This window comes from Myotis lucifugus, unplaced genomic scaffold, assembly GCF_000147115.1.
Source record: "Myotis lucifugus unplaced genomic scaffold, Myoluc2.0 scaffold_4, whole genome shotgun sequence".
In the NCBI taxonomy this organism is placed as follows: Eukaryota; Metazoa; Chordata; class Mammalia; order Chiroptera; family Vespertilionidae; genus Myotis; species Myotis lucifugus.
In genome coordinates, this window is record NW_005871052.1 from 8,136,352 (window position 1) to 8,152,190 (window position 15,839).

Consider the following 15,839-nt stretch of genomic DNA (forward strand, 5'->3'; position numbering starts at 1 on the left):
TCAGGGACGCCAAACCTGGCAGGATCCACTCTGCGAAATGGTGGAGTATTGCACCGTGAAAATAAGTGTTTTGTGTGTGTGTGTGTGTGGGGGGGCGGGGGTAGAGAATTGTCTTCCTGTCTTTAGGTGTGTCTTCCTGTTTTTCTATTTCCTATTCCTTGCTGCCCATTTCCCCAGCCAGTGGAAGAACTGCGATCAATTGATTCACTGCGTCGTGTATTATGCGGACTCGGCTTGATGTCCTTCGTAATTCCATCAGATTGTGAGCTCCTAGGGAGCGGAGACCCTGTTGTTGATTTCTCCTGGCGGTGCCACAGTGCAGGGCGTGTGTCCGCGCATAGGATGCTTTAAATCTCTATTCCTTTGCTTATCCAGGTTGCCCCTCTAAACTGACACAGAAAAGCAGACATCCAGGAGGGGTGATGGTTTACATCTAGGACTGTATCCCTCCTCGTGGGTTTCACTGCGCTTCACATCTTACAGTGTAGCAGTGGTTCTCAACCTTCTGGCCCTGTAAATACAGTTCCTCATGTTGTGACCCAACCATAAAATTATTTTCGTTGCTACTTCATAACTGTAATGTTGCTACTGTTACAAACCGTAATGTAAATATCTGATATGCAGGATGGTCTTAGGCGACCCCTGTGAAAGGGTCCTTCCACCGCCAAAGGGGTCGCGACCCACAGATTGAGAACCGCTGGTAAAGTGTCACCAACATTGTTCATAGGGTAATTCCTAGAATGAATCTTCTCCTGAGAGTTAATTAACCTCAGAGTCTAGAAGGAAGGATATTTCTTCTGATGAGAAATGCGAGTGGCATTCACGTACCCTTTACTGGTGTGTAGTTGCTGTGTTAGAGAAAGAACACAAGCCATGTGGAGTGTTACCTTTATGTTGTTCGGCAGTCAGCTTCGCCATGTATGTGCATCTTACATGACACTAACCAAGACACACAAAGGTGTGGGAATACTGATCCTCTTCATTCTCTTAGTTCGTGCTTCCTGTTTTGGAGTCTCTGATACTTTTCTTGTTGATTAAAGATAAGGTGTCATTGGAGAAGCTTCATTAAATTCTCATTTCCAGAAATTGAATGTATACTCAGCGTATATAGAAATTACATCCATTTGCATGGATTCTATAATTCTAACGGCGAAGAAATGTCTAACCTACCAACTTAGCTTTACCCTCTCATTTCTCTCTGGTTTAGTTCACTTCCTTTTCCCTCTGTCATTCTTTCACACCCCACCACCCTCAGCTAACATAGTGAAACTATCCGCAATTTTAAGAAGAGGAACCATCATGTTCAAATTATCTTCTTTTTCAGAATTTTTGACATTGTTAATATAAGTGATAATTTTGAAATATGGAGAGACCATGGACATTTGCTAGTTGACCAAATGAAACATGATTTATTTTAATTAATTAAAATGTGCCCCCTCAAATACTTAACACTAAAGTTTTCCAAAATAAAATTTTTCTAATAAGAAAAAAAAAAGAATTAAATTCCCCAGATCCTAAGATGGTGGCGGGTAGTGAGGGAGAGAGTGTGAGTGAGTGAGGGAGCGAAAGGGGAGTGTGTAGACCTGTGTGGTGTGTGGTTGTCTGAGTGAGGAACAGTTAGATCCTGAAGGACTTTCAGGGGTTGGTGGACCAGGATCTCTTAGATGGGAAGCCCCACTACCACTGAAAGCAATCCTGGGCAGCAGCACTGGCACAGAAACCATGCCATCTTGAAGGGCAGAGCTTCTGTGACAAGGATCCCAGCCTTACCACCACACAGACTGACCTCAGACACAACCTGGGACTCTAAAGCCACTCAGGCCAAAGACCTGCTACTGTAGCCCAGACCCATGGGCTCCAGGAATCCAGCCTTCCTGGCCTCAGGCTCCAGTGAGTCCCAGAGTGTGTTCCCTTCCTGCCGATCTGCTGCAGCAGCACAAGCTGCATGCATCCTGGCTCCTGAACTCTACTGTGACTCTCGGCACACATGGGGCTCCCACCAACCCCTTGTGGCCACATGTCCTCACTCTTGAACTCTCCCAAGACTCTCTCCTGAGACTCTTGGTGCACACAACACTCCCACTGACTCACCACAGCGGCACAAATCCCATGCAACTCAGTGCCTAGACCCTTTGGTGATCGCAAAAATGGGGAGACAAAGAAACAGCCCCCAAAGGAAAGAAAAGGAAGAATCACCAGAAAGAGAACTAAATGAAATGGGGGCATGCAATATGTCAGGAAAATTCAGTGTAATGGTCATATAGTTCATAAACCGGATGGACAAGAAAATCAATAACTAATGTAAGAATCAAGGGTAAGTCAAGAATGACATAGCTACAATAAAATACTCTATGGAGGGTTTCAACAGTAGACTAGAAGAAGCAGAGGACCAAATTAGTCAGTTAAAGTATAGGGCAGAGAAACAAGACCAATCTAAACAGAAATTGGGGGGGGGGGATAGAAAGCAGGAGGAGAGCCTAGGGGAGTTTTGGGACAACATGGAAAAAATAACATACATATATTAGGGGTGCCAGAAGGACAAGAAGAGGAGCAAGGATTAGAGAACATATATGAAGAAATAATGACAAAAACTTCCCTGATTAGGGGAAGAAAAAAGTCACACAAGCACAGAGAGTCACAAACAAGATGATCCCCAAAAGACCCACACCAAGATGCGTCATAATTACAATGGCAAACATTAATAACAAAGAGAGAATCTTAAAAGCTACAAGACAGACCGAGAGTTACCTACAAAGGATCTCCCGTCAGATTATCAAATGATTTCTCAACAGAAACACATCAGGCCAGAGGAGAATGTAATGAAGTATACAAAGGGATGAAAAGCAAGGGAGTGAATACAAGAATATTCTATCCAGCAAGAATATAATTCAAATTGAAGAGGAAATCAGGAGCTTTGCAGACAAAAAAAAAGGCTAATGGAGTTTATTACTACTAAACTAGCAATGCAAGAAATTCTAAAGCAAATGCTATAAAAAGAATAATAGAAAGGGAGGAAGGAACACAGACATAAAGAATACAAATGGATACAAATAAGTACCTATCAATAATAACATTGAATGTAAATGGATTAAATACTCCAATCAAAAGACATCAAGTAACTGAATGGATAAGAAAACATGACCCATATATATGCTGTCTACAAGAGACCCACCTCAGAACAAGGGACTCACATAGACTGAAAGTGAGGGGGTGGAAAAATACCTTTCAGGCAAATGGAAATGAAAAGAAGCAGGGGTAGCAATACTTATATCTCACAAATTATACCTCAAAGTAAAGTCCAAAACAAGAGAAAGGAAGGCCACTTCATAATTATAAAGGGATCAATACAACAAGAGGATATAACTCTGGTAAACATATACTAGTATGCACCCAATGCAGGAGCACCCAAATACATTTAATAAACAAAAAAACTGCCCTGACCGGTTTGGCTCAGTGGACAGAGCGTCGGCCTGTGGAATGAAAGGTCCCAGGTTCTATACCGGTCAAGGACATGTACATTAGTTGCGGGCACATCCCCAGTAGGGAGTGTGCAGGAGGCAGCTGGTCGATGTTTCTCTCTCATCGATGTTTCTAACTCTCTATCCCTCTCCCTTCATCTCTGTAAAAAATTAATTAAATATATTTAAAAAAAATAAAATAAAATAAAAAACAAAAAAAACTCACAAACAACAACAACAACAAAAAAAAAACTTCTGGAAGTTATCAGCGAAGAGATTGACAGCAATGCAAACATAGTAGGAGACTTTAATACCCCATTAACATCACGGGATAAATCCTCTAGACAAAAAAAAATCAGCAAATAAACAGCAATCATAAATGACTCACTAGATCAGATAGAATTAATTGACATCTTCAGAACATTTCACCCCAAAGCCACAGAATATACAGTCTTCTCAAGTGCACACAGATCATTTTCAAAGATAGACCATATATTGGGTCACAGGCAAAGTCTCTTCAAATTCAAGAAGATAGAAATCATATCAAGCATCTTCTCAGATCACAATGGCATAAAACTGGAAATCAACTACAATAAAAACAATCCAAAAAAATCAAACACATGGAGACTAAATAGCATGCTATTAAACAATGACTGGGTTACCAGAGAGATCAAAGAAGAAATAAAAAACATCATGGCAACAAACGACAATGAAAACACAACAATCCAAAACCTATGGGACACAGCGAAAGCAGTCTTGAGAGGGAAGTTCATAGCTCTACAAGCCTGCTGCAAAAAACAAGAAACAATGGTAATAAATTACCTAGCCCTACAACTCAAATAGTTAGAAAGAGAGCAACAAGAAAAGCCCAGTGTAAGCAGAAGGAAGGAAATAATAAAGGTCAGAGCAGAGATAAATGACATAGAGACCAAAAAAAAAATACAAAAGATCAACAAAACCAAGAGCTGGTTCTTTGAAAGGATAGACAAGATTGATACACCTCTAGCCAGGCTCACCAATAAACGAAAAGGTCCCAAATAAACAAAAACAGAAATGAAAGAGGAGAAATAACAACAGACCCCACAGAAATACAAAGGATTGTTAAAAAATACTATGAACAACTCTACTCCAACAAACTAGACAACCTGGAGGAACTGGACATATTCCTAGAAAAATACAACCTTCCAAACCTTAATCAGGAAGAATCTAAAAATCTCAATAGGCCAATAACTACGGAAGAAATCGAAGCAGTCATCAAAAAGCTCCCAGCAAACAAAAGCCCAGGGCCAGATGGCTTCACAGGGAAGTTTTACCAAACATTCAAGGAAGACCTAAAACCTATCCTCCTCAGACTATTTCAAAAAATTCAAGAGGAAAGAACACTTCCAAGCTCATTCTATGAAGCCAGCATCACCCTCATACCAAAACCAGATAAAGACAACGCAATGAAAGACAATTACAGGCCAATATCCCTCATGAACATAGATGCCAAAATCCTCAACAAAATCTTAGCAAATCGGATCCAGCAGTACATTAGAAAGATCATACACCATGACCAAGTAGGATTTATCCCAGGGATGCAAGGATGGTACAATATCTGCAAATCAATAAACGTAATACATCACATAAACAAATTGAGAGATAAAAACCACATAGTCATATCAATTGATGCGAAAAAAGCATTTGACAAAATCCAACACCCTTTCTTGATAAAAACTCTCAGCAAAGTGGGAATAGAAGGATCATACCTCAACATAATAAAAAGCCATATATGACAAACCCACAGCCAACATCATACTCAATGGGCAAAAACTGTAACCATTTCCCCTAAGAACAGGAACAAGACAGGGTTGCCCACTCTCACCACTCCTGTTAGATATAGTACTGGAAGTATTAGCCATTGTGATTAGACAAGAAGAAGAAATAAAAGACATCCAAAGAGGAAATGAAGAAGTAAATCTGTCCTTACTTGCAGATGACATGATATTGTACATAAAAAACCCTAAAGACTCCATCAAAAAACTATTAGACTTAATAAATGAATTCAGCAATGTAGCAGGATACAAAATCAATGACAAGAAGTCTATAGCATTTCTATACACCAATAGTGAACTTACAGAAAGAGAGACAAAAAAAACAATCCCATTTACCATCACACCAAAAAAATTAAGATACCTAGGAATAACCCTAACTAAAGAGGTAAAAGACCTCTACTCAGAAAACTACAGGACGTTGAAAAAAGAGATAGAGGAAGACATAAACAGATGGAAGAACATACCATGTTCATGGATTGGTAGAAGCAACATCATTAAAATGTCCATACTACACAAAGCAATCTATAAATTCAACGCACTTCCCATTAAAATACCAATGGCATATTTCACAGACCTAGAACGAACTCTCCAAAAATTCATCTGGAATAAAAAAGACCCAGAATAGCTGCAGCCATCCTGAGAAAGAAGAATAAAGTAGGTGGGATCTCCATACCTGATATCAAGCTGTATTACAAAGCCACTGTTCTCAAAACTGCCTGGTACTGGCACAAAAACAGACATATAGATCAATGGAATAGAATAGAGAATCCAGAAATCGACCGGAACCAATGTGCTCAATTAATATTTGACAAAGGAGGCAATGACATACAATGGAGTCAAGACAGTCTCTTTAATAAATGGTGTTGGGAAAATTGGACAGATACATGCAAAAAAATGAAACTAGACCACCAACTTACACCATACACAAAAATAGACTCAAAAATGGATAAAGGACTTAAATGTAAGACGGGAAACCATAAAAATACTAGAGGAATCCAAAGGCAACAAAATCTCAGACATATGCCGAAGCAATTTCTTCACCGATACAGTTCCTAGGGCATTGGAAACTAAAGAGAAAATAAACAAATGGGACTACATCAAAATAAAAAGCTTCTGCACAGCAAAAGAAACCATCAACAAAACAACAAGAAAGCCCACTGCATGGGAGAACATATTCGCCAATGTTATCACCAATAAGGGTTTAATCTCCAACATTTATAGGGAACTCATACAACTTAATAAACAATCCAATGAAAAAATGGGCAAAGGACCTAAATAGACACTTTTCAAAGAGGACATTCAGAAAGCCAAGAGACACATGAAAACATGCTCACAGTCACTAATCATCTGAGAGATGCAAATCAAAACAACAATGAGGTATCATCTTACACCTGTCAGAATGGCTATCATCAACAAATCAACAAACGACAAGTGCTGGAGAGGATGCGGAGAAAAGTGAACACTCATGCACTGCTGGTGGGAATGCAGACTGGTGCAGCCACTATGGAAGACAGTATGGAGTTTCCTCAAAAAGTTAAAAATGGAACTCCCATTTGACCCAGTGATCGCACTTCTAGGAATATATCCCAAGAAACCAGAAACACCAATCAGAAAGGATATATGCATCCCCATGTTCATAGCAGCACAATTTACCATAGCGAAGATCTGGAAACAGCCTAAGTGCGCATCAGCAGATGAATGGATTAGAAAACGGTGGTACATCTACACGATGGAATACTATGCTGCTATAAAAAAGAAGGAATTCTTACCATTTGCAACAGCATGGATGGAACTGGAGAGCATTATGCTAAGTGAAATAAGCCAGTCAATGAAGAAAAAATACCACATGATCTCACTCATTTATGGATAATAAGGACCATTATAAACTGTTGAACAAAAATAGATTCAGAGGCAGAGCAGCCTCGAACAGACTGTCAAACTACAGCAGAAAGGCTGGGGGTAAGAGATCAACCGAAGAACTTGTATGCATGCATATAAGCATAACCAATGGAAATAAGACACTGGGGGGTAGGGGAGGCTGGGGGATTGACAAGGGGGAAAAAAAGGAGACATATGTAATACTCTTTGTAATACTTTATGCAATAAAAAAAAGAAAAAAAAGTCATCACAAAAAAGAAAAAAGAAAAGAAAGCAGCATAATAGCTAAAGTTTATACTATATAACAAAAGAGAAATATGTAAATTGACCATCCCTTTGTTACGCTCACCAGCCAATCAGGGTGAATATGCAAATTAACCCAACAAAGATAGTGGGTTAATTTGCATACAGAGGTGCCAGGTGGAGAGCAGAAGCAGGAGAGCTGGCAGCTTGGGGGGACGTGGCTCCCTTGGTTGCTCCCAGTGTGGGGAGCACCAGGAATTCTGGGAATAGTAGTTCTGATGGCAGCCCCAGGACTGGAAGCAGAAGCCCAGAGTGCGGGAAGCACCAGGAATGCTGGGAATCATAGTTCTGATGGCAGACGGATCTCCTAGACACTAGAGCAAAGTGAGCCTGGAGCAAGTTACTGTTGCGGTGGGGGATAGAAGGAAATCAAAGGTGAGAGACATAAGTAAAATCAGAGTGTCTAGGAAAAATTAAAGGGAAGATATCCTAAAAATTCCAGGAAATCTCCACCAATGGAGCAAAGAAAAAAAATGCCTCTATTATTCTGTGAGCAACAAACCAAACTGGGTTGGGGGTCTCAGACAATTCGCTCATATGATTGCAAAGACAGACAGAAATTCCCAGATTGGAGAGGGTGCAGGTTGGGGTGAGGAACCCCCCCCACCCCCGTGTACGAATAATTAACTGTCTTCAACCAGACCCTAGGTCTCAGGCATTCCTAAAATTTAACATCAAGTGTATGACTAGCAGCCCCACTCATTTACAGTTTATGAGGTCTCTTTTACTAAAGCAACTCCCAGGGATATACCTTTGTTTTTTCTCCATTTGTCACTACCATCTCTTCAATGGACAGGATCCTGTTGCCTATAGGGAGATAATTTTTCAGAGTCTCATCAGAAAGCTGGATCCGCTTGCCTCGTTCCATACACCTGGGAAAGAATAAGATTGCATTTACAGTCTAGTCAATAAAAAGGGTATAAAGCATAACAAGTACTGCAGATAGTGTGTCTTCTAATCTACGAAGATATCACAAAAATTTAGAAGACAAAATACTCAGGGAAGGCCTATCTAAGGAGGTGACATTTGAACAGAGTCCTACAAGAAATCAAATATGAGTCATAAAGATTGTCACAAAGATTTCTGGGGAAGACAATTACAGATGAAGGGTAGAACAAATGTAAAGGTCCTGAGCTAGCAACATGCCTGACACATCAGAGGAGCAAGGATTCCTGTGTGGCTAAAAGTCCATGAGCATAAGAGTAAGTATTATTGGTATTAATCCATACCCACTTTTCTAGGCTGATATAGAATATGAAGCCCTATAAAATTCTCCTTCACTGATGTCTCCTCCTGAATGAATTTTCTTACTCTGAACCTTAAGCAAAGAGAAGAGGTTTATGAGAGTTCTGGGGAGCTGTTGATCAGCCAAGATATCCAGAAAAGCAGATTACTACAGGGAATGATAATGTACTACACGTATACTCAGCAAAACTGCAATTCCATTAAAGCACTGCCAGCTTGTGTGGCTTCTTATAGCTCACTTCCCCTTTTCGGAGACTTAGTTTAACAGTTGTCACAACTGTTAAATGGAGCTAATATTAGTTACATTGTGGACTTATTTGGAGATCTTAATAAGCACTTGAAATGTTCTGTAAGTATAGACTGTACACAAAGTTTCAAAGACGATATGACAAAATACTGAAAATATCTCATTTATATTTTATATTGATTGGTTGTGAAATGACAATATTTTTTATATATTGGGTTAAATACAGCATTAAAAGTTTGCTTTTTTACTTTGTATAATGCAGCTACTAGAAAATTCAAAGTTACATATGTGGCTTAGACTGGTAGACACAGTCTATCAGTAGACTGGTAGACTGGTTATGCATTATATTTCTGTTGCATAACTGCATAGCTGGCTCCTATTGTTTAAGTCTGAGGTTAAGTATTTTTCCCTCATAAAGTCTGTTTTCTAAAATATGTCATTTATTTTTATTCAAAGTAGGTCCTGCCCCCTTATACTCCTTTTTTGTCATTTATGTACAATAAAGATTTGAATCTCTAAGAAAACTCATGATATGGCTACTATTTGCTCCATTCAATTTTCATATAAATGTGAGAAATATGGACCAGTATGGCTTCTAAAATAGAGGAGGTACTCAATAAATGTTTACTTAATGAAAACTTTGTTGAGAGACGCTTGGGAAAGGCATTTTCTTTTTTTAAAATATATTTTTATTGATTTCAGAGAGGAAGGGAGTGATAGAAACATCAATGATGAGAGAGAATCATTGATCAGCTGCCTCCTATACACCCTGGGGACTGAGCCAGCAACCTAGGCATACACCCTGGCTGGGAATCGAACCCTGACCTCCTGGTCCATAGGTGGATGCTCAACCACTGAGACACACTAGCCAGGTGGAAAAGGCATTTTATCAGGGGAAGCATTCACTATATCCTCTTCTTTTCTTCCAAATAGAAAGGTGCAACAACAAAAAAAGTAACTGGATTTACTGCATCTCAGCTAAGTGAGAACAATGGAAGTCACTTGGGAATTATAGAATGTCAGAGCAAGGAAAGGCAGCAGGGCAGAACCAAAGTAAGTAAGTGGCTAGGACCACTGTTATTCTCCCCATCCAAAAATCTTATCCTGGTGCCTACTGAGAAGAGAAAAGTATGCTCTCCAAGTACCTATGTGTAGGCAGGAAGCAACGGAGTGGAGCTTGCTTATAAGAGCTGGCTGAAAAGTACCTGTGAGACATAGACTGCCAGCACTTCTATTTGAAGATCTAGGCCTTGGTCTGATAACTAGATCCCCTTAATTTCCCTTAAAACCAAGGCCACATCTTAATGCTCTGGGCCTTCCAAATTGGATTTCCTAGACATTCCCGTTCAGAGTTTAAATATCCCCTAGTGATACCCCCTAATTCATTACCATGTTCCTAAAACTCAACCTTTAGCACAGTGCAGCAGTGAGTTAATAAGATGAACTCCCCTGGTCAGCTAATATGTCATCCTTCAGACAACAACAGAAACCTGAGTGGACTGCCCTCCCCACTCTTTCAGAGTTATGGCAAAGCAGAGAGTTTGTCATATATGTCAAGCCTGTAGGGAGGTTTTGTGGTAGGAGATGGATGAACATTGATAAAGTTTTCTTAAATACGGACTATTCTGGGACTTGGGGGAAATCACTTCACTTCTCTAAATTTTCCTTTTATTTTTTCTAATTTTTAAAAATTTATTTATTGATTTTTTTTTAGAGAGAGAGAGAGGAAGAGAGACACACATAGAGAGAAACATCAATTTGTTGTTTCACTTAGTTGTGCGTTCATTGGTTGCTTATTTTATGTGCCCTGACCAGAGATCAAATCCACAACCTTGGCATATCGAGACAACACTCTAACTAGCTGAGGTATCCTGGCCAGTATTTTTTTCTAATTCTTATAGGGGCCACAGGTGACTCATTGTCCCAGAGGTGACTGAAACAGACACTTTGAAATAGAGTTTATTGCCACAGAGCAAAAATCAAAGTATCTAATATGTTCTAAGCATATGATAGGGCTTTTATAAATGGAAGCTCTTAAGAGGTAAGAGTCAGGATGCCTGGCTCTCTTTGTGACATCTCTCTTGACTTCTGTGTTGTGTCAAGTGAGTCATTTATCTCCCTAAGCCTCCATATCTCCATTTGTTACTGGGGAAGAAGAATCTCTGTCCTACCTTCTACACTAGAGTCACAGAAGGCTAAATGAGTGTGCTGTGATCTAAAAATGCTACTTGCTAACAGATTTTCCCATTGTGGGATTATTTCAATCAGGTTTATAATGTAAACAGTTCTCAAACCAGTGAGACATGTCCACTTTTTAACCCCATTACTGATTTTTCCCCATGTAATGACAAATATTTGGAAACCTGCCCTATTCTATTTCTCTTCCACTTAAATCTTCAATCACAATCTAAATTTCTCAGGCCTGTGAACCATAACAATTACTTCAACCTCTAATTTGAGGCTGTGACATTGACCAAAACCTGGTGTTTGGTGGCTATTGCAGTACTACCTCTTCTTTTAGATTCCAGGCCCCATTCCAAGATCACTGACAGCACCTGTGATATCATATGGAAGAGAAAATCTTCTGGTAAGTTCTTAAGACTGCCAGTCCTTTGTGCCTGCAACAGTAAACCTCTAGACCATGCAGGGTCCTTTAGCCTGCAAGTCACTTACAGATCATCTTTCTGGCTGCAGGGCTCCCAAGCCCACATAAAGGAAGGCACAGGCAGGCCACTTGCTGTACAGCGAAGGATGTTCTCACTGCCTAGGAGTATTGGCTGAATGTTCTTCAAATCTGTATCCTTCTCGTAGATCTTGGGTTTTTCTGGACAAGAGGAGAAAATGACAGAGATTAAGGTCCCACATCAGGGCTGATATTTTAGCTGTACTACCATTACAGGAACCCAATGGTTAGAATGTTGAAATATTTCTACATCAGTTTAAAAATACTTGCTGCCCCTAGCTTTCTATCCTATCCTGGTCCCTCCCCATGAATAGACCCTTCCCCCATGTCATCCCCGTAACCCAGCAACTCAAAGGTTAATATCTGATGCAACAGAGACATCTAACATTCCAGGCTTGCACTAAAGCATGACCTGGTTGGTAAATCCTGTGCCCTACTTGTGATTATTTTTAATATTTCACCTCTTGTATGCAAAATAGAGCCCTGTTGAAGAGAAGTAAATCCAAGGCTCCAAGTGGCAGAAGGTGTGTATTTCAAAATAGTATTTTGGATTGGTAGTTTACTAAAGGCAAGACTGACATAAGGTTCACCTCTGCACTCTGGGCACAAAGTCAGTGCCTAAGAGTTATATGTTGAATTTAATTGTAAAAGCTAATAGTAGGCCTTTTATTTTCAGTAACATTTATTGTTTGCCTTTGGATTTAAGACAACCAACAACAATAATAGAGTTCTGCATGATTTGCAGGAATCTCATTTCTGGGTTCCCTACCTATATATTCAACTGCTTGCGTTACTTCTCTAGTTGAAAGATAATACTAATAACATCAATGCTACTAATACTAATAATAATTAGCTGAACTAGGTGCAAGGCATTGCTTGGAGCACTTTATGCAAATGATTCATTTAATCCTCACCCTATGAGGTTGATATTGTGTTTATCCCTACACACAGATTAAGAAATTAAATGTTAAGTAGTTTTCAGAAAGTCACTCAGCTAGTAACTGGAAGAGCTGGGTTATGAACTCTGGTAGTCTAGCTCTAAAGCCTTCTCTGTCCCATAAACATCACAAACTCAATATTTCTAATAATAATAATAATAATAATAAATATCAAGCATATATAGCACTTACCAAGTCTTAGGAACTGCTTTTAAGTGCTTTTTATAGACAGTATCTCATTTAACTTCATAACATCCCACTAGGAATACACTTCTGTTAGCCCTATTTTACAGATGAATAAACTGAGATGCAGAGAGATGAAGTAACTTGCCCAAGGTTGGTAGAGTGAGCAATTAAACCTAGATAATATGACTCAAGCACTCAGGTTTATAAACACTACACTGGGCCTCCATTCAAATATAAAACTCATTTCCCCTTCACCCCTATTCATCTTAATTTCAGTAATCTTTTCAGTCACCTCAGTCAGAAACCCATGTATCATACTTGAACTCTCATTCTCCCTTACTTCCACATTCCACCAACCACTACAAGAACAGAAACTCAGTAACAGCTGAAACTCTTATCAGTGTTTCTCCCCACATTACCTCCTTATTTTAGTATAGTCAGTGCTAGGTGCATTGTAAGGGCTCAATAAATTCATGTTTGAAAGTGTTAGTCCAGAGTCCTGTGTCATGTGATAGAGCAGAATTCCACTCTGCTTTCCAATGTTGCTGTCTCTAAAGTTGCTGCAAGATCCTCAAATCTTATAAAAAGTGGGGATGTGGTTTGGTAGTTTGAGCATTTCTATTTAAAACTAATCTGAGTTGTGCTTCTTCCTAGAAAATGTAAGAGTTAACTGACAGGCCTTTACTACATTCACAACAAAAAATTCTCAACATGATGGGTTGGAGGGCAGACTAACCAGGTTTCTTTCAGCCTTGTCTAATGCTTTTTTTTTCTGGGGATTGTAAACACAAACTGTTGCCCACTGATTCTCCCTTGGCAATCTGCCTTCAATTTTTCTCCTGCTCTCTCCTTCTCCCCTCCCAGGACTGACCAATTGTAGCTTGTAGTCCAAGATCAGCAATATCTTTCCTTTCCTGCTTCTTGTGGCTGTTACATAAAACTCTAAAAGGGTTCTCACCTTCTTTAGACTCAAAACATATCTCTTGATGAGAGTGGAATAACTGGAAAGTTGGCTCTTTTAGCCTGTGAAACACCAAATTCTAGGAAAAGAACCGCAAATATAAATGTGTGTCTCTGGCTGAGAGTAATACTGCCCTTGAACCTGCGGTCCTCACAATGACTATCTCTAGCAATGGAATGTCTATTCCTGGCTCCATATGGAGTCAGTCCCACCTCCCCTTCACACAATTTCCTTGTCCTACTCCCTTTCCTTTGTTTGAAACAAGTAAAATAAGGACAGTCACAGGATTTCCTCTGGTAAATTAATTTTAGGATCAACATGTATTATCCCCATTTTCCATGATCTCAGAGATTTTTCTTCTTCATTGAGCACAATCTTGGCTCTAGTATTAAGGAATGAAGGAACATATGACTGACATGTCAAAAACAGGGTTGGGGTCTTTGTCTTTCAATGCTGAATGGGGTAATATACCTATTTCCTTTCCAAAGGATTGTGGGAATAATTAATAATATTTGTTTTTGGTTCATGTTTCATGAAAAATAAATACACCTGAGAATGAGAGGATGAATGGATATATGAAATAAAAAATCAAGCTGAACCCAAAGAGTACAGGTGGAGAATTAAGTCTAGCAGGGCTAGTATCACTCTTTAAAGCTCTGGAACATTTAAATTCATATAAGCACTGATTGAAAACACTAGGACAGGTGTATCTTCTCCCAATCATAATTCTAAGTCCCTTTATCATAAACACATCTAGAGTTGCAGGCATACTCATCTTAGAACAGGACAAGTATGCTTAGGTCACTGTGACCTTGAGTCAGTGTCTTCCCCTCTTGAACTTCAGTTACCCAATCTGTAAGACCAGGAGTGGACTGGATTTTAATAGTTATTGTTTTTCCTTCAATAGGATTTTTTGTGGCTGTTTGAGTCTACATGATTCTTAACTCATTCAATAAGTATGTCTTGAGTGCCTCATGGGTGCTATAAACCCTCATGGGTTTAATCATCTCAAGTAATGTGTAATGAATATCAGGTAGTGAATAAGGCACTGCTTGTACAACAATATTGTTACAAAAGTATTTTTATTCCTCAGAGTTCTTGGCTTTCCTAAGAATGTCTTCTAGAGCTTCAGGCAGACAGTGGAAGCTCAGGACCAAATACCTACTCTTTTCACAGCCATGGGATCCATTGTTTTAAATGTATTTACAGCCACATGAGAGTGACAACAGTCCCATTTCCGACCATTGTTTTATGATTCCCCTGAATCACAAACATGTCAAGAAGGCCCCAAATGACTCAGAAGGCTAGTTCTTATATAATAATTCCAAATATACATATTATTTAATTATGTCCTTCAAATTTGGTTGGGTAAACCATCATGGTTGGCACTTGGTAGCCCAGAAAGCCACCACTGATTGCTTAAGCTAACTCTAGCTACAGTTTCTTTTGGAATTAAAAATAACTAAGTTGGGGCAAGTTGTCTCAAGATTCCACAGAGCTGAGCACTTTAAGAATGCCCACCCACTTTCTTTAGTCATAGAAATATTTTCAAATAGTGACATCATTGAGTGAGCCTAGAATGGTAATAAACATTTAAATGTGCAAAGAATCATGGAAAAGATCCCAACAGCAATTTTTTATGCCAGCCTGAGCACCACAATTCCAATAAAGAAGTAAGCTAATTGTGCATTATTATGTGCATTGCAGGATTGAGTGAGAAGTTGTTTTAAAAAGTGTATTTGAGAAGCTTTCTATTTAGATCTGAAAAAAAATTAAGATTGAGCAGTTGTCAAATGGCAGACAACTTGAACTATCTGACTGGCCAGAATTGCCTTCTGAAGAGAGAAGAAAAGCTGCATTTATGGGATGCCAGCCTGTAATGTACTAGACACTTTGTTCATAACACAAGAGGTTGCTGCTTACATAGGGCGTACTCTATGCCAGGTATTTTAATGCAGTAACTTATTCAGTCCTCATAGCAACCCTTAGAAATAGGTATTGTTTTCTTTATTTAAAAGAAAAGGTAAACTGGCACTCTAAGTTAAAAGATATTCCCAAAGTGACATGGCTATGAACCAGTGAAGCAGAATTCTGTCAAACTCCAAAACTGTGTGGGAGAGGAAAAT

At 39.3% G+C, this 15,839-nt stretch overlaps 1 protein-coding gene across 1 annotated transcript in view; it reads right to left on the reverse strand.

Annotated features, from left to right (window-relative positions):
- Nucleotides 1–15,839, reverse strand: part of LOC102422327 (vascular endothelial growth factor receptor kdr-like) — a 353,529-nt gene that overhangs the window by 140,983 nt on the left and 196,707 nt on the right. The window contains exons 11-12 of the mRNA XM_014465282.2: nucleotides 11,619–11,769; nucleotides 8,205–8,325 (exon numbers count right to left, since the gene is read on the reverse strand). Of these exons, the coding sequence (XP_014320768.1) occupies nucleotides 8,205–8,325; nucleotides 11,619–11,769 (272 nt within the window). The remainder of the gene's footprint in view (nucleotides 1–8,204; nucleotides 8,326–11,618; nucleotides 11,770–15,839) is intronic.